Genomic DNA, 23,889 nt, shown 5'->3' with positions numbered 1-23,889 from the left:
CTACACACATATACACCTTCCATTAACTACCACAGATTTCAAAGTATAGACCTCTGGGGACCCTTGAGACCCTTTCAAGGGAACCATGAGGTCAAAATTATTTTCAGTCAATACTAACACATTGTTTGCCTTTTTCTGTTATACTGCCATTTGCACTGATAGCAATGACCTCCGAGACTGAATCAAGACATGGACAGCAAACTGTACTAGCTATCACTGTAATCTATATCATCATGAAGTTAACAAAAAAAAAAAAAAAAAAAAAAAAAAGGTCAGTTTCACTTAAGAATGTCAGGAGGAAGCAGCAACAAAATATTCATTTTATTAAATTTTGATCTTTGAGTACACACATGTCTTTTTAACATTGGTGTGATAAATGGGGAGCATGCATAAGCACCTTCTGACCCTTCCAGAAGTGTAACTGGCAGTCTTAAGGAAACGTACTTGTACAATTGTTGAGCTATGAGCTGAACAAGCCACTTTTTTAATGGAAAATCATTTTTACTTGAAAGAAAACTGACATATCATTCAGGCTTGGACATCTGGCAGATATTTTCTTGAAAATGAATGAAGTAAACCTGTCACTTTTAGAGAAAACACCCAACAGTATTTGTTACCAAATCTAAATTTTGAATACAAAATGCAGATCACCTCCCAATACTTAAGACTTTTCTGATGGGATTAGTAGTACTACTTAAAAATATTAACTTTTGATATTGTATAATGTGTTAGCATTTGGAAGATGTGTATATGTCAGTTATCTAATACTTTCTAAATGATCAATGAATGTTACAAAATCATACATGGATAAAAGATCTTTTCAAAATGCAGAGTATTAGGGGTGCCTGGGTGGCTCAGTGGGTTAAAGCCTCTGCCTTCGGCTCAGGTCATGATCCCAGGGTCCTGGGATTGAGCCCCACATCAGGCTCTCTGCTCAGCAGGGAGTCTGCTTCCTCCTCTCTCTCTCTCTGCCTGCCTCTCTGCCTACTTGTGATCTCTAACAAATAAATAAAATCTTTAAAAAAAAAAAGGATCTTTTCAAAACACAGAGTATGAAAAGTATATTCACAATACTTTCAGGTTCTATTACAACCAAGGAACTATCAATTGTTGAATTTTGGTTTCAAAATTATTTGAAAGCCTTTTCTTAAAACATACCTCCTTTTCCTACCTATACATCTGTATGAGGCCAGATTTTCTTTATGTATTTCAACCAAAATAACTAACACATGACAGCAGACTGAATGCAAACACAAATATGAGAATCTAGCTGTCATCTGTTACACCAGACCTTTTGTCTTTTAAGTTTTATCATATCATTAACATTTATCAATATCTTATGATGGGAATATGAGAGACTAAAATTTCCAGGGAAGATCTAACTGAAAGCCTGTAACAAATCTTAATCCCATGAGTATGAACTTCTCTTCTTCACAAGAACACAGGTAAACCAGAGCCTTGGACTTAAAAAAGATGTTAAGCAGTCAAATATTCAACAACCCAAGACAGGAAACAACCTTCTAAAACAAACAACAGGGTGGTAAATGTCATTCCAATGAGTGTTGAAACACTCATTCAAATAATAATAGGGAGTCCCAGCCCATGGGAGTCAGGTACTGTGGAGGCCATTAAGTGGACCAGAGATAACACATGGGTCAAAGAGCCCATGTTCTAATAAGGGAGACAAAAATCCGACACGAACAAAATCATGTTTAAGATGGTGGCAGTGCTGGCATTTCCAAAGGGGTGGCCAAAAGGTAGAGATTTGTTTTAGGGATAAGGATGAGGAAGGAAAGGGAGTACTCTGGGAAGCCATCTAGGAAAAAAGAAAGGTACAGGGTGGTTCTGAAAGATGAGTGGGTCTGAGGTAGAAATGGAGGGGGTGGATAAGACAAAGGCATTAAAAACAGTATAGCTGATTATTTGCTTTAGTTGCTCTAACAAACAGAGACAAGCTGAGATTGTTAGAGTACACAGAATAAAGGGAAGAAGGGTTGAAAATCACCTAGAAAAGCAGAGACCAGGTCATGAAGGGTCTTGTGAGCCATGGGAGGGGTCTGCAAGGAAGGTTTAAAGTAGGGGAGGTATTTTAGAAAGAATACTAAGGACTAAGCTACTGCTAAGGTCCTTAAGAAAGGTCATGAGGGTCTTCATCAAGTGGGAATGGATGTCATGATCAATTCATAAATCCCTTAGGAAGTAGGGGTTAGTACTATTTTGTGAAAGATCACATCTTAAAGAAGAAGGAGACAGAATGGGATGAAAGCCAAGTTTTAGGCTATGGTGACTGGGGAGAGGGAAACACTAGTCATGGATAAAGGCAACACGGAAAGGAGGAAAGGAAACCAGGAGAGGTACTGCTCCAAGACAACCACCAGTGGAAACAACGATTTCAGGAATCAGATAAACCACTTCAACAATGAAAACAAAACAAAAACAAAAACAAAACCACCATCCCCCCAATTTAAACAAACTGGAAAACCTGAAATGAAAAACCGAGAAAAAAGTTAGAAATCAATCTATTAGATGGCAGTACAGAAGAAAGTATATGGTGTTTAAGCATTAGCAAATGCTTCTTTAGGACTCTATTTTAAAAACTCCAAATTGGGAATTATTGATCTTTTAAAATCACCCCATAATCTGTCTTGTATTTGCTCCTAATCAAAAAATTGAAAACATAAAATAAAGCCAAATACATACCTTTTCTGCTTTTTTGTCAGATATGTCTTGCTTTTCCAGAACGGCCATGCTCTCCTTCAGGTTCTTCACAATGTCTGCTGGAGATTTGTGCGACTTCCCGAATGGGAACGGCATGGCGGCAGCGATGGATGCCTCGCTGCGCTCTGCCTGCTTTACCTGCGGACACAGAAAGGCACAGGTGAGAAAAAGTGGGGTCAACAGAAAAAAACATGCCCTTTAAATCCTAACATGGGAAGAAAATCAGTGTTTGAGAAAGTCACTTTATGACAGAACTTTCAAAATGAGCAGGAACTGAGAAACCCACAAATAATCAAAGGAAATGATAATGCAGAAGTATCTTAGAATTACAGAACACTTTGTACTTTTCAAAATACCTTTTTTATCACCTGCTCTCCTAACCACTCATTTGAGGAGGAACACACTGGTGCCGATGAGCAGGGCAACTAGTACTGCCAGGCTCCATACTGAGCACTTTAATTCATCACCTTATGTGATCTTTTTAAACAATTCCCTGAGGGACATTACTACCATTTCTACTCCCATTTACAAGTGAACTTTAATGAGGTCAAGAAACTGACTCAAGGTACTAAACGATAAAACCAGCTCAGGTCTGTCTTAATCCAAAGTGTCCTTAGTCACTGGACTATACCTCTAATTAATAGATATCTCTATTTTACAGTTGAGGAAACTGAGGCAAAAAGCTAGGTAAGGAGCTCAGCCAAACAGCACTAGCAACAGGCTCACTCTCTAGGTCTTGGCCAGTGTTTACACTATTTCCTCCCAAGCACCTAGTGGGCACACACCTCCTTCTCTTTAGTCAGTCAGGGTCTCAGAGTTGGAGAGAATCTTGGACCAAGCCTTGAGCAAATCTCCAGGCAGATCCTCGAGTCCCTTAAGTAACAGTTTCAATGTGTACTCTTTCTGCCTGGATAAGACTATCTCCTATGAAGGAACTCACTGGATAAAACCCTGGGAATAATGAACTTCTGGAAGTTCTTAATTTTTTGTGGGTAGCAGAAAACAGTATTTCAACCACATAAACCACAATATTACATCATGTAAAAGGAGGACATCAACTATTCCAAGAAGTCACCATGAAAAAACAAAGTTACTAACAAGACAGACAATGGAAGTAACTTGGGAACGTGTCAGAACTTATAATAACTTTTACTAGATAAACTGAAAGAAGTTAGTTCATAGACATTAAACAACCCCATATAAGATACCAAAAGGTAACATTTTTGAGAAGAACCTTACAGAGCACTTAGGTCAGTGGTTTTCAAACTGTGACTTTCAATCTCCTATATTTAACTGTCCCTGGGGCCCACTGCCCACCTCCACCCAAGTTTTTTTCCCCCATGTCAACACAAAATATCTCCACTGCACAGCATCATTAACACTTCTTTTGGACTTTGCCTAAGACTTTACTTGAATAAAGTATTTGAATGTTCTTTCTCTGAAGTCTGAGATACAAAGACCTGCATATCTGTTTATAAACACACACTTGAGGGGAAGAGCATGCAAATTAACGCTAATGTTAAGCCTACAATTAAAACATGAATAAGTGTGTTATTTCTTGACATGTTTTTTCATTTTTTTTTTTAAAGATTTTATTTATTTTTTTGACTGACAGAGATCACAAATAGGCAGAGAGGCAGGCGGGGGTGGGGTGGTGGGCGGGAAGGAGGCTCTTTGCTGAGCAGAGAGCCTGATGCAGGGCTCGATCCCAGGACCCTGAGATCATGACCTGAGCTGAAGGCAGAGGCTTAACCCGCTGAGCCACCCAGGTGCCCCTCTTGACATGTTTTGATATGACCTGTTCTGACCAATCTTTCCACCCAAGTTATCACCTATATAACTTACCATCTTTCTATCAGCTTGTAAATCTGCTTGATCACAGGACCAAAGAAAACCACAGGTTCTCAAAATCCAAAGATGCATAAAATTGTACCTAAATATCTTTTCTATGACAAGAAGTTTAGATCAATTATAACTGAGTTATCCCAAGTGGCTATTACATTATCTGATTACCTGACTAGGTACACAAATTATGTTCATAGGCACAGACATCCACAAATCTTGGATCACTCTTTCCCATTACTTTTTTTTTTTTGAGAGGTTAATGCAGGCTGCTTTTTCATAAACACAGTGAATTCACAATCACAACAAATTCTCTGAAAATACAATCTTTCCTATTTGTACTCTGCAAATAATAGCAATGATGCTACAAGTCAATGCTGGGTGGAGGGCAGGAATGTTTAATGGTATTTTGCAGGAAGTGTTACGGTGCTATGCAACAGAGATATTTTCAGCTCTGGCTCAATGGCGAAAGAAGTGACTTTCCAGGGCAAAGGGGGTTTTAAAAAGTTCTGCCATAAACCAAACACTCGTCATAGCAGAAAGGGTACAGCTGCTGAAGAGAACCCATATAATGTGCTTCTGTGAGGGGAAAAAGGAAGCATGACACAATCATTCCTTTTAATTAGTATACTACGTAGCCAAATTTTGCAGAACATATAAACTAGTAAGACTTAACTCTGAGGAAATAGAGTTAGTAACAAGTACCCAAAACAAGAAGTGGACACTCCTCAGCAAGATCCTTGGAGATGAAACACACTCAGGCACATGTCTGAGTTTTGGAACTGATGATCCCAAGTATGGTGATACCCGGGCGGAGAAGCAATGGTAAACAAAGATTAAGATGGTTAAAAGATACCTTTCAGCATAAGGACCTGCCTGCCTTTCCAGGTTCCCTCTTTTCCTTCTTTACCATCAGCAATATTTCATTACAAGTATTTGAAGGAGTTTTAGGGATTTGTAACAAGAGCCCATTGATGAAGGCCCTTCAATAATTCTGTACTGCCCTTATAATAAAATCCAAATTCCTACCACGGCCCTCCTAGGCTTTACCCATTTCCAAGTCATGGCCCAGTGCCCCGGGCTTTATCATAGCGGTCCAGCCACACTGATGTTCTTTTTGTTCCCAGAATATGCCAACTACTTCTAAGCCAGAGTACCATGTTTGCAAATATGGTACAAATCTTAATTTTTAAATCTAGATGGTGGGTATATGGGTTTTCTTTGTTACTCAACTTTTCTATATGTTCAAACTATTTCTTCACACTATTTTAAAACTGCCTAAACTACGTTTTGGACATAACTGGAGTTCATGAATGGAAATGGACAAAAATATATAATTGAAAAATCCATTTAGCTTTCAAATACAACCAATTTCCTCCATCCCTTCAAAAAAAGGTTTTTTGGTTCATAATATACCTCAGCAGGATTCTTCAGGCTGAGCCAAAATTATTAATGCAATTGGGAGAAAACCAGCCACTGTTAGCATTCTAGAGGGCTATGGAAACCCATACACCTACAATTCTCAAACTGGAGGTAAGCTTGCTCCTGATGCTGAACGGTGCTGTATGCTGTATCTATCCCAAAGACAAAGAAGCCTTACACAGGAAATTCAACTTGAAAATTCAAGGCAGTCAACTGGGGTGGGGGCGAGGGCAAGGAATAATTAAATATACTGGTTTCATATTAAAACCAACATTTATGAACTCTATGCTAAAGCTGCAGGAAAGGAGTCTGTGTGAATACTGAGCACTGTATACCCCCTTGCTTCCGTGCACTGCTCTCCCTTAGCTGTTTTCCTTTCTCTCCAAAAGCCCTTTCTTTCTGCATTTAATTCAATGACTCATCTTTACTACAACATTGATGTCCTTCCGGGTTCCACCCTTGGCTGTGTTCTTACTTTATATTCCGATTGATCTCATCTACCCGTGGTTTCTTTCTTTTCTTTTCTTTCCTTTTATTTTTTTTTCTTTTAAAGATCTTATTTATTTATTGAGAGAGAGAGAGAGCGCACACACAAGTGGAAGGGAGAGAGAGAGAGAAGCTGAGGTAGATGGTACAGAACGCGGAGCTGGATATGGGGCTCAATTCCATGACCGTGAGATCATGACCTGAGCTGAAACCAAGAGTCAGATGCGTGACCAACTAAGCCACCCAGGCACCCCTACCTATGGTTTTAGTAACCTGAAATCCATCTCGTTCCCCAACCAACTGGCCTACATTTCCAAGTACTGCTCTCTATAAATGTCCTCCAGGCAACTCAAAGCTCATCCCCAAGTCCTACTTCTTTTTTTAAGTTCCCCTTCAAGGCAAATGAATTCTTTCATCTAGTCCCAAACCCTGGTCATCATACCCGATTCTTTCTAGTTGCTAGCTCTTCCATATATAATCAGTTCACAGTTTCAGTCAATTCTATTTTCTCAATCTCTCAATTCTCAATTTCTCAATCTCTACAGACACCAAATGTAGAACTTCACTATCCTCCACATAGGGCAGTGGTTATAAATGGGGCCAATATCACCCTTAGGGGATGCTCTGGGAAATCTGGTTTACAAAATGACTGGAACACTGAAATCACCAAGAAATTTAAAAAAACCCAAAAACACTTTTTTTTTTTTAAAGATTTATTTATTTGACAGAGATCACAAGTAGGCAGGCAGAGAGAGAGGAGGAAGCAGGCCCCCTGCTGAGCAGAGAGCCTGATGCAGGGCTTAATCCCAGGACCCTGGGATCATGACCTGAGCCAAAGGCAGAGGCTTAACCCACTGAGCCACCCAGGCACTCCCAAAAACACTTTTTGTGCTTTTCTTCACATAAGCAAAGCTTCTATATCATTGGGGGTTCGGTGGGGGGGGAGTTGGGGTGGGGGTCAGAATAATGAAAGTCTTTGTATCTACTGCTGCACCTACGTCTATCACTGAGAATTAAACTTCTACTTTTTAAAGAAATGGTGACATTATTCATTATGCAAAATTCAAATATTAAAGGATGACACAAGGTAGACCATGAAAGTCACCAGCACAGCCTACAGAGACAATGGGTATGAACAATTCAGTATACACTCTCCTTTTCATTACTTGCTCTGTATCCGTGGTCTTTTGTACTGGAAGTCTACTCTCTTCAAAACAAATGGAGACCAGATGATACTAGAAATGGTCACTTAATATCTTACAAAGGACAAAATCTGCAAATTAACTGCTCTGTTATGTGAATACTCCTAAGAGCATAAGGCTCCACCCCAAAAAGTGCTGAAGAACATAGAGAACACCCACGGGGAAAATAAAAGTCTAACATTGTTAGAATGAGCACTGCAAGGCACTGCCCTCCTTAGGCATCTGACTGCTTCTGGCTTGTGTGACCCCCTCTTAACTGTAACTAATTCTATTCACCTATGAACTGATAAATACAGAAAAGTAGTCAAGTGGTCCATAGGACATGCAACCATTCACATACTGACTGCGCACTCACTATATGCCACAAACTAAAGGCATCAGGGGCACCTGCTCTGAGGAAGACAACACTCCCATGTGCACGGATATGGGTGTATGTGTGTAGGGACAATAAGGAAAAGTGCTGAATGACGATACATTCCTAGACAGTTGAGTTCACAGGACTCTATACTAACCTGTTAGATCTGACTCATAAGCTTGGTGGTAAAAGCAAAAACTGCAAACAAACAAAAAACCCACACACAGGAAGATGACTGCTATAAAGACTGTTAAAGTACCTTAATTAAGCGGTCATGTAAAGTGTGAAATGTCGTACACACCTGAACCCATTTTTAGATAGCCAGCTCTGAGGCCTAATGTCCTGCTTCTAGGGCTCATGTTCCTTAATTCAAACAAATACTGAATATCTACAACATGCCAGATGTCGTGCTAGGTGCCAGACCATCCATACAGTTGTGCGGGGCAATCAGATAAAGCACAGTGGTTAATTACACGGCTTTAAAGATAACCTGCGCTCAAATCCTGATTTCACCGTGCTTTAGCTTACTCAGATTTTTCTAAGCCCCTTTTCCTCACCTCTAAAATGAGAAAAACAATAGCTACCTCAAAACTTAGCATAAGCATTAAATTATATGTGTTTAAATGTGCTTAGCGCACCATCTGCATATGGTCAAACCTGAAAAAACAGTAATAAAGGATAGTTATGCAGGCTTTTTTTCCCTTCTAAAATCTGATTTGTGACTATTTCCACAATGAAAAATGAGCAAAAAAAAAAAAAGACTATTCACAGACTGGATAACAAAATAAATGATCTTATTTTTCTTTTTAAACTTGCATCTTAAAAAAAGTTTTGATTCAGCTTCTGGAGGGACAGGATACATGCCCTTCTCAGCTGTAAATAAGATGCAATGACTTAGCTCCGTTAAAATAAACTATCAATAGCTTGAAGAAGCAATTGAACCTTTGGTTAATGAACAATGCCACCAAATACATACCTCATCATTAACTATGTCAAAACCAAAATTAAGTGCCCAAGAGATACAAGACTTTGGAGTGTCTTTTGCAATTAATATACCCTGACCAGACTTCCAGGGGCTACGGATGTTCAACACTGGACACTATGCAGGAGTCAAACTGACACTCTTGCATAGCCTAGATGGTAAACCAGAGGGCTTTGTAGTAGTAACAGTAGCAATATTTAAAATAAGGTCTCTCATATGACACTTAATGATTACAAAGCAGTGTTCACTCCTCTGTTCAATACCTCCCGCTAATGACTTCCCATTTCATTCAGAACAAAATCCAAACTCCTAACCAAGGCTCGTAAGGCTCCCTGTGATCCATTCCTCTCTGTTCTCATATCTTGTGCTCTAGACTTGAGGCACACTCTCTGGCTTGAATTCCCGGGCCAGGCCTAAGCACATTCCCCATACTGTTTATGAAGAGCTCTTAGCTCAAATCACCACTGCTCTCTCCCTCATTTTACTCACACTTCTACTCAAATGACACCCTATCCATAGGGCCTTCCCAGACCACTGTTTCCAAAATAGCACCTCTGCCCTGCTCTCATCTCCTTAACTTCTTCATTGCTCTCTCAGCACTTATCACCATAAACTGACATATGTTTATCTGCTCCTTTCTGTTAAAAAGTCCTATGAAAACAAAGACCTTATTGGTTTCACTCATTCATTGTTGTAGACCCAGAAACTGGAAGAGTGCCTGGTACATACTTTGAAATATCTGTAGAATGAATGAACTACTTCTTTTGATCTTCAAGGAAAGAGTGGAACTCTTCTGATCCTTCATTCCTAACAGAAGTTTTATTTTTTTCTGTTCTATAGACAAATAAACTAAGGCTCAAAAATACTGGATAATTTCGGGGCACTTGGGTGGCTCACTGCGTTAAGCCTCTGCCTTTGGCTCAGGTTATGATCTCAGGGTTCTGGGATCGAGCCCCGCATCAGGCTTTCTGCTCGGCAGGGCGCCTGCTTCCTCCTCTCTCTATCTGCCTGCCTCTCTGCCTACTGGTGATCTCTCTGTCAAAAAAAAAAAAAAAAAAAAAAAACCAACTGGATAATTTGTTCAAATATCAAGAAGCTAGTTAGTAAAGTGGAAGGGCTGGGACTTCAAACAACTATGCACTATCAGGTTATCAGTATCTTTCATATTATAATGAGTGTTTATTACATAGCAGTAGGCTTAAAAAATGTTTCTCTCTGCTTCTTTAACCTGCTTCTTTAAGATTTATGTGCCAGGATGGCAACTGAATTATTATTTTCAAAACTGGAAAATGGGGAAAATAACAAAAATCTTCAGTAAGTATAACTGAAAACTGTAAAGTCATCTAAAATAAATGCTTTTGAAGACTTCTATGGAAATGAAAAAATGCCCACAATTCTTCCTTCCTGAAAATACTTTAGATACAAAAGTGCAAATATATATACATACTGTGTGTGTGTATAAAACAATCCCATGTGTGATCTACATGTGCAGATACATATACTAAGAGAAAGAAATATCAAAGATTAGTAACAGGTAGTGAGAATATGAGTTGTATACTAAATTTTTAAGGTTAAGTATTTACAATGTGCATGTAATACTGTTTTTTCTTGATAAAAGTGCCTTTAAAAAAAAAAGATTTTATTTATTTATTTATTTGTCAGAGAGAGAGAGAGAGAGAAAGAGAGAGCACAAGCAGGCTGCAGAGGCAGAGAGAGAAGCAGGCTCCCCGCTGAGCAAGGAGCCCGATGTGGAACTCGATCCCAGGACCCTGGGATCACGAACTGAGCAGAAGGCAGCGGCCTGACTGAGCCACCCAGGTGTTCCAAAAGTGCCATTTTAAAAAATTAATACAAGTTTAGTCCTTATAAGAGGAACCAGGTCTCCACGAAGGGGCAGGAAATACATAAACAAGATGAGCCTGGGACATGTTAATTACTTCAGGAAGCAAAGATGAATGGGTTCATGACAAAAAAGACACAGGAGTCAATCTGAAAGGCTCTTACAGACCTAAGAAGATATAATTTGGGCATAAAAAAAATGACCACAATGAATTGACACAAAAATAAAACATCTGAATATATACAATATATAAATTATTACATATTTAATAATATAAGTATATTTAATATAGTTAATATAAGTAAAACATTAAAATCCATGAAAACTATAGAACTAAAAAAATCCATTGGTCACCTTGCAGTTTGTGAGAGCAACAACTCACTATCCCCAAAACTGGTAAATAAAGGAAGGGGAACAGCACATTTATCCTATCTTCTCTGAGACAGGATGTGTCTGAGGGTAACCAAATAGGTGACAAGGAAAAGTTCTTTCTAGAAGATTCACATAGCTGATAAACATAAGAAAAACAGGAAATTGCCATTTTGTAATCCCCGATGAATCTAGGATCTAGGCAACAATCATCAGTGATGATCCTTAAAATCCTAGATGAAAGGGTGATGGAGAACTTCAGTGGAAACACTGGAGCTGACAATTTGGAAGACACTGGTCTATTGCTAAAAACAGGACAGCCAGACATCAATCTGTCTCACGACATAATGCAATAGGAAACACAAAGCTTCATCATCTGTAAGTATTTGATCTCCTTTCCCCCGACTATAAAACAAAAATTCTGAATCTAATCAAGTTTCTAGAGCCACCAGTCCACAGGAAACTGGGGATAAACAATTTAAACATCATCACTGGAAGCAGTAAGTCAAGCCCAGAACAAGGGACAAGTCAAATAACTGGGTTTCTCCAACAGATGAAACAGCACAAGGCAGGGTGGGGAGCAGAGAATATTAAGAGACTCACAAGACACAGTCAAATGTATGGATCTTTCTATGGGCCCTGATTCACATAAACCAACTGTCAAAGAGGTATCCTGGCAATCAGAAAAATTATTCACTGGAGAGATAATCAAGGAATCTGTTAATTCTGTCAGGTAGTATAATGGACTATCCTAGGTAAGGAAAAAAAATGCCCTTGGTGAGACATACATGCCAAAGTACAAGTAATTTGGGATTTGCTTTAAGATATTCCAAGTGCCCCTCAGAGTAAGGTGGGGTGGGGGAACAGATGAAACAAGGCTAGCAAATCATTAACAACTGTTGAAGCTGAAAATTCATTATACTAGATTCTATTTGTATATGCTTGAACATTTTCATAATTTAAAAAAATAAAAAGTTCCTATTCTGAAGAATCAGTATGTTTCTTTTAATTGGTATGTCTATTGTGTTTTGCTTTGTCCCTTTATTTGCCAAACTGTCCAAGGTTAAATTTATGGGTAACTACAAAAGACTACCTTAATCGATGTTTCTGACATAAAAACAACCCATTCTCCTCTACAGAGCCTCACAGCTCTCTTACTTCACTGTTCTAGTCAACATGTGTTCATTGTGTCTACTGCAGTTCCATAAATGAACTTTTCTGTTTACGGCAGACAGGAAGAGGAAGCACATCTACAGAGGAATAAGTACATGGGCAAGTCCTTCAACAGCTGACTTACAGAGCCCCTCCTGGAAATAATTCTTGGAAAACTGCCACCATGGGTAGCCCCTCCTTGGGAGCACCCTTCTCTACTTGTCCAACATCAGGCCCATCCCCACCCCATGTCTCAATGCCAGCCCCTCCAGGAAGACCCCACAGTGCGAGTTCCCTCCCTCCTCACACAGAAGCTTTTAAAACCTTAATGATGCTGTGCTCTGTTATTTACATATCTATCAGCCCGATGACTCAGGAAGCCCTGTGGGGGCAAAACTGATTATTAACCATCTTGTTACACACTTTGTACAGGACTCTGGATACACTTACTGACGGGCACTGAAAAAAACTTCTCAAAAACAGAGAAGGCCACAGAAATGACTGATATATAAACAAACAGGAGTTAACTAGAAAGTTTTGATTTGAAACCTAGCCAGAAAAGGACCAGGGGCCACCACTTAAATGGTCTTGTAGGTGAAGTGAGCAGTAAATCTTAGGAAAGCACCTATAATTTACCTGTTGCTATGCACAAAGCCGGACCCCTACTTGCTGAGCAACTCTAATTTGCCCATCTGTATGCTATTTGTGCCAAGAATATAAACATGGCAAAATTCTGATTAAAGTGCGATGGATTCAGGTAGTTAACCAACATGGAATACTGCTGGGTTCCCGAGACTGAGGCACAATTGGTAGAACTATCCTCTTTTGGATTTTCACAACTTTTTTCGCACGGACTGATTTTATTAATGTTAAATTAGAATAAACTTAACAGTACTGATCACTTGTGCATTATAGTGTGATGTATATTCTCTAGTTCAGTGTCTACAGGCTTTTTTTTTTTTTTTTTTTTTTTGTCAAAATTGAATTTTTTGGCAGTTTTAGGTGTAAAACAAAATGGAAAAAACAGTTCGGTGTTTTTTTCAAGATAAGTGTCCTCTTAATCCCCTTCTCCTGTTTCTCCCCCCCCCCCCCCCCACCTCCCCTCTGGTAACCTTCTGTTAGTTCTCTAGTTCAGAACCTGTTTTTTGGTTTGTGTCTCTTTGCTTTTTAATTTGTTCACTTACTCTGTTTCTTAAATTCCACATATGAGTGAAATCATATGGTATTTGTCTTTCTCTGACTGGCTTATTTCACTTAGCATTATACTCTCTAGCTCAATCCATGTTGTTGTAAATGGCAGGATTTCATTCTTTTTTATGGCTGAATAATATTCCATTGCATATAGTTACCAAATCTTCTTTACCCATTCATCTATCGATGGATTCTTGGGCTGCTTCCATAATTTGGTTATTATAAATAAATAATGTTGCAATAAACACAGAGGCGCAAACATTCCTTCAAACTAGTGTTTTTGTATTCTTACTACAATAAACACTTTCTATCCATAAAACTATCCCTCCCACCTTCTTGAACTCCTATGGTAAATACTTCTTATACATCTTTAGATTCACAGAAAAGGCTGGCCCTGAGGTCCCATAATGAGTGTGGATATCAGGATTCAAGGCAAGTCTCTTGACTCCAAATTCTCTTTGTATTTATCTGTCTTTTCATCTTACATACAGATCAAGGATTACAAAAACATACAACAAAATAGTATTAAATTATCAGAGTATCCAGAAATAAATGTTCACCAAGTGACTTTTTAAGAAATACTGATTTTTAAAATTCTGATCAAACAGGCAAAAGGCAATTTCTAAGATTACTGAGTTAAATAAATGTGAAAAGATACCCCTGAATCTTCTTTACCCCCACAAGACAAAAACTGGCCCATCCTTAGGTTTCATACACTTTGGAATGGATTTTTACTGCTCATTACTGACAACTGAAGTTCCTTTTCTATTAACATCAGAAATGCACACATAAAGAGCTAGGCTATGAAAACTGTATACACCCTTCCAGGTTCAAGTAAGACTGCCAAACACATGCAGAGGTCTGAGTGACCATGAGCTTTTCGATCTTCTTGTTTTAAGTGAATTACAGAATGAGTACTTAATGAAACGGGCTTAGTAAAAGTAATGTTTAGAAATAATTTCAATTTTGTGTTCTTCTAAAACTGGCTTTCTGTTCATCCTTGAGAATTTCTTTTACTCACACTAAACATGGGAATGTCAAATTATGAATGCTTATGAAATATTCTCTAATGATAAAGTTCATTCTAGATTTGAGCAACAAAGCAAGAGATACACATTTATGGAAGAGGGCTTTGCTTTAGTAGCTGATTTATAGACAAAAGTTATTTTACAAAAACTTGTTTTAAACCACCAGCTTGTGTTAAAAAAAAAGAAAAAAGCTGTGTGTTAATTTTATGAACAGGAACCTCATGATAAATTTCACTTATTGAGAGAATCATATTACTCATGTCAAGTTTTACTGTGGTGATTTCAGTGTGCCATGCAGTCATTATGGACTTTCAAGACTAAAGTTATGATAACTAGGTACAAGAGAATATTTCAAGCTACCTCAAATCCTTTCTGGAGCAAGGTGGGGTATATGTAAACACCCACTCCAACAGTTCTACAATTCACTTTAAAGACAGAGTTGGAAGTATTTTAACTAAACTGAACACACAGCTAAGTTACTCTTAGGAGTTAAGAAGTGTACTAACTTCACTTCTGCAGAAAAAAGTGTGCTCTTTCTATACAGATTTGCTCTTCACCCCAGCTGAAGACTGGCCCCAGGAGCAGTTTTCAAATGTCTTTTGTTGTTTAAAGGTGGTCTGCTCAGGACTAACCAAGAAGCCATGAAAGGGAGTACTCTTAAAAATGTTTTTCTTCTAGTTGTGACTAAATGAATACCAAAGTCTAAATAAGCTTAGTAATATTACAAATAAAGTTGAGTTCAAAAAAACTAAGGTCCATGTCTTCATGTTTCAACTTTCTGTATGAATAGAGTTTGGCAAAACTTGGTATTTTGTATCAATAATTCCATGCAAAACATACCTCTAACAATGTCTTTTAAATAATGCTTCAGAGCTGAAATTGTTGGATCAACACAGCTCTTTTCTGAGTCAGCAGGGGGTCACTGCAGCACCTCCCCAAAGGACGGGCTGTTTTATAACTTCTTCAGCAAAAATACTCAGGTCACAGCTTTGGGTCTTATCTCTAATGGGTGACTGGATGTACCCTCCCTTCTGGGCAGGATCTGCCCAGCTTTACTTTGTATTAAGGTACGAGGCCAGTTGTCCCTGGAAATCATAAAACAAGAGAAGATAAAGAAACCCCCTGTCTTCTCTCTACTAGCCAGATGCATCTGAGTCAGGACCGTCAATGAATAGAAGTGTCAGTTCTTAATCTTTATCAACACAGAAGAACCGACCCCTGCCCTGCGCACCTTAGAGAGCAATTTCTCATGAAGAATGACCAGCCAACAGGCTGCTCTGGTCACAAAAAGACCACACAATGTTCTGTGCAGTTCTGGATGCCAGATACTGCAGTAAAAGAAGCCAAGGAGATTCTGAGTGACTCAGGTAAGGCAGCAGTCTGAGAGTCGGAACATGGAAGATTCTCAACTTGTACCAAAAGCTTACGCCAATTTACACTGCCATCAACTGTGCATCAACTAGCCAACAGTGGGCTCTAGAAATCCTTTTGATTCCTGCTAATCTGTCAGATTAAAAACTGCTGTTTTCTTGATCTCCTCCTCTCCCTATACTTCTCATCCTAGCAATTGTTTTCATTTGAATTGCTGATCATTGGTACAATGAACGTATTTTCATGCCTACTGTCCATTTCCATTTCCTTAGTAAAACTGTACATCTCTACTGCTCATTAGTCTACTAGGTTTGGAGTATGTCTCCTTACTGATTTGTAGGATACTGTATAATTATCAATATCATCTCTTTAGCTGTTTTTTGTTTTTTTTTTTGCAAATATGTGTCCTACTTTGCCATTTGCATTTCAACTTCTTAAACTTAACGTACAAATCATTTTCTTATAGCTTTATCTACAACCATTTTCTTTATGAAGTCCAGATTTTCTATTGGGCCTGTAACTACATGCTGAATATAAATGCGAGATTTCATATTTAAAGGCATCAGACATAATTTACAATTAAACAATGAATAGCCTTCTCTGAAATGATGTTCTAGGACAATCTAACAAACCTCACTAAATTATTCAACTTGAAGCACATCAACTTTTTTTTTTTTTGAGAAAGGCTACTTTATTTTTTTAGATTTTAATTTATTTATATGACAGACATAGATCACAAGTAGGCAGAGAGGCAGGCTCCCTGCAGAGCAGAGAGCCCGATGCAGGGCTCAATCCCAGGACCCTGGGATCATGACCTGAGCCGAAGGCAGAGGCCTTAACACACTGAGCCACCCAGGCGCCCCAAAGCATGTCAACTTTTATATTAACGCTCCTTAGTTGTGGGGAAGCCAATTAAGAAATCCACTATAACAGGAGTTCATGACCTTACTCCAGATAACCACCAACTAATTAAGTTATCTGGAAGGGTGGGCAGCAGAGAATACATTCTTAAATATAACTACACTAAAACACATGTTAAGTAAGTCCAATATTAAATAAACACAAAACAATACATTTTTCAAAATTATAGGTGTATGATTTGAGAATATTTTTAAGATAAATCTATAGACATGTCTTTTATTTTTTATGATTTTTAAAAAAGATTTTATTTATTTATTTGACAGAGAGAGACAGTGAGAGAGGGAATACAAGCAGGGGAAGCGGGAGAGGGAGAAGCAGGCTCCCCACCAAGCAGGGAGCCCGATGTGGGGCTCGATCCCAGGCCACTGGAATCATGACCTGAGCCGAAGGCAGATGCTTAACTACTGAGCCACCTAGGCCCTCCTAGATATACCTTTTAGACATGGATTCCAACATGATGTGACCAATTTCTCGTTCCTAGACTTTACCCCAATCTAAGCAAGCCAGAGGCAAATACCAGGATTAGAAGGAAACTGACAATATGCCATCAAATCGCGGTAGCAATTTCAGTGAACATGAGGTAGGAATATCTTGCGGTAGACATGTCTCCTCCTGTCCTAAGCACTGATGCATCCAGGACTAGGCTAAAAGGAAAGTGAGAGATTCCAGTAGAAGAAACCCAAAGCTTTCCGGAGCAGCCTAATCAGACATGTTGTTATGTAAATTACTATCACCACACTAGCCTGTGAGCTGTTAGTGTGCAAAAGCCATGGATCCACCTTGAATCTGCACTGCACGGAGCATAACTGGTAGCAAAATTCCTATACAATTTATCCAGTTTGGGTTCTGTGGCAGATAAAGATGAACTGTGGGGGAGCTGACTCAGAGGACCCCTGTTATTCTCCAGGCATTCCAGCTTGTCACCGTCCGTCCTTAAGAGTGCAGTGTTTCAAACTGAACCCTATATTCCATATGTGATCTGACCAGCCAAGACTACCCATCCGTATATTTCATAAATGTACTCTCAGAGTCTGTCAAGAGCTTTGACAGTCACATACATGGCTGCTTTTTACTGAGCAATTTAATTGACCTAAGTCTTCTCCACCTGTTTTTTAGGGAGCCACATCTTCACCCACTGCATGCTTCTACATTTTGGGACATATCTGCAGGACTGAACAATTCTTTTTTTTTTTTTTTTTTTTAAAGATTTTATTTATTTGACAGAGAAAGATCACAAGAAGACAGAGAGGCAAGCAGAGAGATAGAGAAAGAGAGAGAGAGAGGAGGAAGCAGGCTCCCTGCAGAGCAGAGAGCCCAATGCGGGACTCGATCCCAGGTCCCTGAGATCATGACCTGAGCTGAAGGCAGAGGCTTAACCTACTGAGCCAACCAGGCGTCCCAGGACTGAACAATTCTTCCTATTGAGGCACTTCTATCTTAGATTCAGTATACAATAGGATATTTCAAATTTTTTTCTTGGATCTTAACATCTGTTATCCAGTATCTTATTAGCTTTCCCTACCAGATTCCTGCCAACTACGAATCTGATCAGCAAGTCACACAGGTCTTCCTTTACTCCCCATTAACAGTACAAATAATGAAGCTTTCCAATTAAAGCATGCCATCAATCTGTATTGTGTGTACAGTCATTTAAACAACCACAAGGCCACCAGGCCACCGAACTGCATTACCACTAGCAGTGACAGCTTACAGATTTCTCTGACTGTATGACACACATATACTCACACATAAAAAATAAGTATCATACATACACGTACAGTACCACCGAAGAGTACTTATCCTTACCTACTAAAATTACCATGTTACTCTCTATTCTATTTTATTCTGTCCTAGTCCTGTTTCCTTCCTCCCTCTTAAAATGCTAAGCTGATCTCACAAAAGAATAATAGGATGGAATCTGTAGTTTGTAAAACTTAGAATCAATCTGAGGAGCTCTTTTATTAATGACAGCTAACTTACTCACGATGTTGAACTTTTCCAATTATCGTAAGGCAAAAAGATTTCATGACTAGGTTTAAGACTCAAAATTAGGAGGCGCCTGGGTGGCTCAGTGGGTTAAAGCCTCTACCTTCGGCTCAGGTCATGATCCTAGGGTCCTAGAATCCAGCCCCGCATCAGGCTCTCTGCTCAGCGGGGAGGCTGCTTCCTCCTCCTCCTCCTCTCTCTCTCTCTCTCTCTCTCTCTCTCTGCCTGCCTCTCTGCCTACTCGTGATCTGTCAAATAAATAAATAAAATCTTAAAAAAAAAGAGTTAAAATTAGTTACATACTACAGTCTTACTGAGAAACATCTGTAATACATGAATAATTACCTAATTCCATGAATATGTTAAAGGCCTTTTATCAATATGATGTGCCATCTTTAATTTTATCTACATTGATTCATTTATAGATGGTCTTAAGGATTTAAGAGTGACATTGTTATAGTTTTAGAATTAGTTCCAGAAAATGTGGACGTCACAACTATTTCTTTACAAATTAATACTGTATTTTAATAATACAAAAGGTCAATCAATGTCCACATTTTAAAATGTGAAGCCATCAGTCTTCAAGCATGAAATCATATATCCATTTTTCTTCTGGTTAAATTTACTGCTCACTTTGCTGCAGGGTTGTGTAAACATAGTCCACATGATCATGGGCAAACATCATGGTTTCACTCATGTTTTAGTAAGTAAGAAAAGCAAAAACCAATCCTGCTCTTTTAAAAAGACGATAATTACCTAAAAAGAACGTGTAATTAAAAACTGGAACTGTAAACAAGTGAGAAAATTGGAAACAAAGTTCAAATACTGAAAAAAAAAAAAGGCTTTTAGAAAATTATTTTTGTGTCAAGATAGATCAAAAAAATAAAAGAAGTGCTGTGGTTATAAAAGGGTACACCTGAGAATGGTGAAATAATTTTTCTTTTTTCTTTTTAGTTATTCTGATGAAAAACCGCATTTTGAAAAAACAAGTGCCTTTTGAAAATTTACAACCTTCAGGGACGCCTGGGTGGTTCAGTTGGTTGACTGTCTGACTCTTGATTTCAGCTCAGGTCATGATCTCAGGGTCATGGGATAGAGCCCCATGTTGGGCTCCACACTCAGTGAGGAGTCTGCTTGGGACTCTCTCCCTCTCCCTCTGCCCCTCCCCGCCAACGCATATGTGTGCTTGGGGTCTCTCTTTCAGATAAATAAAATCTTAAAAAAAAAAAAAAAGAAAATTAACAACCTTCAAACTTCTATCTAGAGGATCAGATATAAACCTGGAAAATCATTCTCCTTCAAGGTCCAGCACTGCTATTTCTGTTCTGGCCACACGCCCATGAAAGCACAAACATGCCACAAAACCAGCCTGAGCTGTAGAACCATAGTTGGAGATCTGAAGATCTGTTTCCTTTTTAAACTGCTCTAAGGCCACCATATAGTGGTATTTAGTGTAAATAGGCTTTTTCCAGCAGAAAGTATTCAGAATCACAGAATACACAGTTCCTGGGCCTTTTAGAGGTTTGTGTAAAACATTTTACTCAAAGAGGATTTCTCCTAAGGAGTTAACACATCCTTTCCACCCCTCAGCCTGTGGTACACATTTACTAGTTATTGTTCCAGGCCTTCGAATACAAATGGGGAGACAAGGTGTACACACAGAAAGACTGTAATCTATAGAGACTAATGCATGCCACAAGACCCTGTATGAAAAAGCCCAAATAAGTGATATGAGGAGCAAGTTCAGAGGAAAGACACAGTAATGTGTGCTCAAGACCTCAGACTTCAACTGAGATGCTTCTTGAGCTGCGTTTTATAGACAGGATAAACTTGGATCAGAGTCAGAAAATGTATTACAATTGAGAGCTGGAGAGCTTCATGCAACAATCTGAATTATGATAAGAAAACAAAAATTATTTTGTAATTTTATCAAGCTCTGGTGGGTAATAAAGTATCAAGTGAAGAGGAAGGCAGAAGGTAAAAAAAAACCTCACTGTAAACTCAAGGGTTGTTTACAGAATAATCACATGCCTTCTTTTACTGCCCAAAGAACATTCCACACTTGATGGAGTGGTGCTTTCCAGGTGAGTGTTGACATCACAATACAGTCACAATGGAAAACTTGCTTTTTAATCTGAAAGCTGTATCTAAAATACACAACAAAAACATCTTATATCCAAGGAAGTCCAAAAGTTAAGGTTTAGGTAGAGGCCCCAAAACATTCAGAAAGCGCTATGATGGATGCAATTACTTAAGACTGAAAACATATTTCTTTCTACATAAGTATTGAATGTGGGACTCCGTGTTTCCTTTACTATTTCAGCAGAAGAATCTACTAACTCAAGTGAATGTGGGGACTACAATATTTGTGAAAGTGCTCTACAATCTGCGAAAAAAAACCATACAGAGATTATTATTTCTACGCTGGCCTCAAAAATCTACCTTCTTGGATTTTATTTCCCAAATGCTTGGATTATTGCTAGCCATATTGCCAAACTGTCAGAATCTTAGTGGTTCAAACAGGAAGTTAATGTTAATGAAAACAGGGCTTTCTACAGGTGTTTCTTGGCTGGGGGGGTGGGCAGGCAGAGGGTAAGCCTGCCCCAGTGGGAGACTAGCTAGTGTCAAAGACATGTCTTTATTCATGTACCTACCCTGCCCCGGGAATCATTCTCTTCGCCTTTCCTTATTTTTCCTTGGCTCCTTACGTGTTTGGGGTGAGGTGGGGAAGGGGGAGGGGACATAAGGGGGAAGAAAAGAGAAGGAACTATTACCTTAACTTTTTCCATTTCCTTCAACTGGAAAGCAAGGAACATGAAAGAATGGCTAATTTTAGCATGAGGGTGTGGCTTTTAACCTTACCATCATGATAAATTTGTTAAATACTGTGTGATCAATTCTCCTGTTTAGGTGAAAATAGATGACCCTGCTAAGGGGACATTCTGTCTGGGAGAGATTACTAAATCAAGTCTAACAGGGAAAATGTGTCAAGGCAATCAGCATGTATGGGGTACAGTAAAATAAGGTACTTCTATCATTTTTCTTCATAGTCAAAGAATTCTTACCTGTGTAACAATGGCCCTGGCCTTCAATTCTGTCTCTCAAGCAGCCCCTACTCCAGTGCACAAGGCCTATTTAGTACCTTCATTCTGGTAAGTAAGAATGAATAAAAGTATTTCCAAGTTTATTCAACATCTTTTTCAAGCCCCTAGTAAGTGTGAAGCACTGAAGACAGTAAGTTCTAAATGGCTGCCTTTACAGAAAAATACTTTTTAATCAGTTATATGAAATGTATTCCATTCAACTAATATTAAAAATACCACTCATAAATTAAAATGGTTGAGCTGTACATTCAAATTTCTGTTCTATATTCTACTCCTATCTCTTCTCAGAAATGAGAAACAATAGTAAGAATACAAGTTGGGTAAGGGCGGGGCGGGAGGGTGCCCGGCAAAGGGCACAAGGTAAATGTTAACAAACTACAAATGATGAGAAACTAAAATGCCACCCAATCAAATACTGGTACTTTAGACTAAAAGCAGATTAACAAAGCAGAACATTCCACCCTTGGGTAGCAAACATTCCAATCCCTCCCTGTGTATTTCTGGGCTTGCAGAGGGACTATCAGTGCAGTGGCTTTTAGTCAGGGGTGGAATTCCTTTGGGATTGATTCTGTGATCCAGGCCTTTAGACTCCTCTGGGCCTTGAGGATATCTACGGGCAGAGGAGCCTGTTTTTCAGGCCAAAGTGAGAGATAAGGGACAAAATGAGAATAGGAAGGAATATGTGGCCTCGGAATGGACAAATAACCAAGAAGTTCATCAGAACTTATTTTTGGATGCCTAAAACAAATTAGACGGGAGAAGAACCTCAATAATCCTCACAGCTGTGAAGGTCAGAGGGTCATTCTACCTTGCACCCAGCACCATCTCCTTCTGGCAACTGCTCCCCACCCCCAACAATTACATAGCTACAGTGGGAGGTGGCACAGTCCTGTAAGAACCACACTCCTGCGGGCCCTGGCAAAGTAACCTAGAGGGTAAGGCAGACCTCTCCTTAAAGTCTCTATTGCAGGGCTGACACTCCACAAAAGCACATTTATGAAATACATATGGCCAGGCTTGCTATCAGGTGGGAATCACCTGTGTGCACAATGAGTCTGAGTAAGCAGAGAAACGCAGGGGCAAGAGCATGGTCATAATGGAGTTTGTGCTCCTGGTTCCAGTTGCTGGTGAAGACCCTGGGGCACTGTTGCCTTTTCCCACACTTGCAGTGTTTTGACTCTGCCTGAGATAAGCTTTCACTAAATCCCCACCTTGTTGGAAAAAACAAGAGTTCCAAGCAACACATGGGCTACCTGTAAGCTATCTCTGCTCTACTCCTGCGCCCCAAAAAGGCAGCTCTAACAAAGGCAGCAATCAGACATTTCTCCTCTCAGCCTCTGAGAGGGCCCAGACCTGCCTCACGGACACTAAGACTGGCACTGTCGTTATTCTTGATGTACTCTGCATACCTGCATTTGCAGCTGAAGATCTGAAATGTGTCATTAAATGACAAAGGAAGAAACATGAAAATAGTAACAACGTGAAAACAGGTGTGTCTGTTTATTCTCACAAACTGAGAATAAAGTTTGAGACTATTCAAACGCAAATTAAATGCACTTTTTCCCTAGCCATCCTAAACTGAGCTCTCAAGATGACCTTGTCAAATCCTGATTTTTCCTTTTGGATACCACTGCTCTAACACTTGGAATACGGATTAAATACAGATTAAAAAACTACATAAATATAAGGGTCTGAATAGTGGTGTTACCACCTCCCTGAAAAGTTTTATGGCACCCAAGAACGACCACTTAACTAGAACGCCATACCTTCTCTTCTTCTTAGTCGTTCTTGAAAGTGGAGGGAGAGTGGAAGAGGAAATCTGGGCAAAAACAAGGTGTTTACATTTAGAGAGTCTCAGTGTCTGACTTGAGGCAAAGCAGAACACTGTAGAGTTAGAACATCATGGCTCTCATTCAGAGA

General features: G+C 39.2%; 1 protein-coding gene across 1 annotated transcript in view; it reads right to left on the bottom strand.

Moving 5' to 3' along the window:
• Positions 1–23,889, bottom strand: part of CAB39 (calcium binding protein 39) — an 82,712-nt gene that overhangs the window by 45,280 nt on the left and 13,543 nt on the right. The window contains exon 2 of the mRNA XM_032857463.1: positions 2,701–2,856. Coding sequence (XP_032713354.1) covers positions 2,701–2,814 — 114 coding nt within the window. The 5' untranslated portion in view covers positions 2,815–2,856. The remainder of the gene's footprint in view (positions 1–2,700; positions 2,857–23,889) is intronic.

This window comes from Lontra canadensis, unplaced genomic scaffold (genome assembly GCF_010015895.1).
Source record: "Lontra canadensis isolate GAN:19392208 unplaced genomic scaffold, GSC_riverotter_1.0 scaffold13, whole genome shotgun sequence".
Taxonomy (NCBI): Eukaryota; Metazoa; Chordata; class Mammalia; order Carnivora; family Mustelidae; genus Lontra; species Lontra canadensis.
This window is presented reverse-complemented; position numbering and strand designations above follow the sequence as displayed.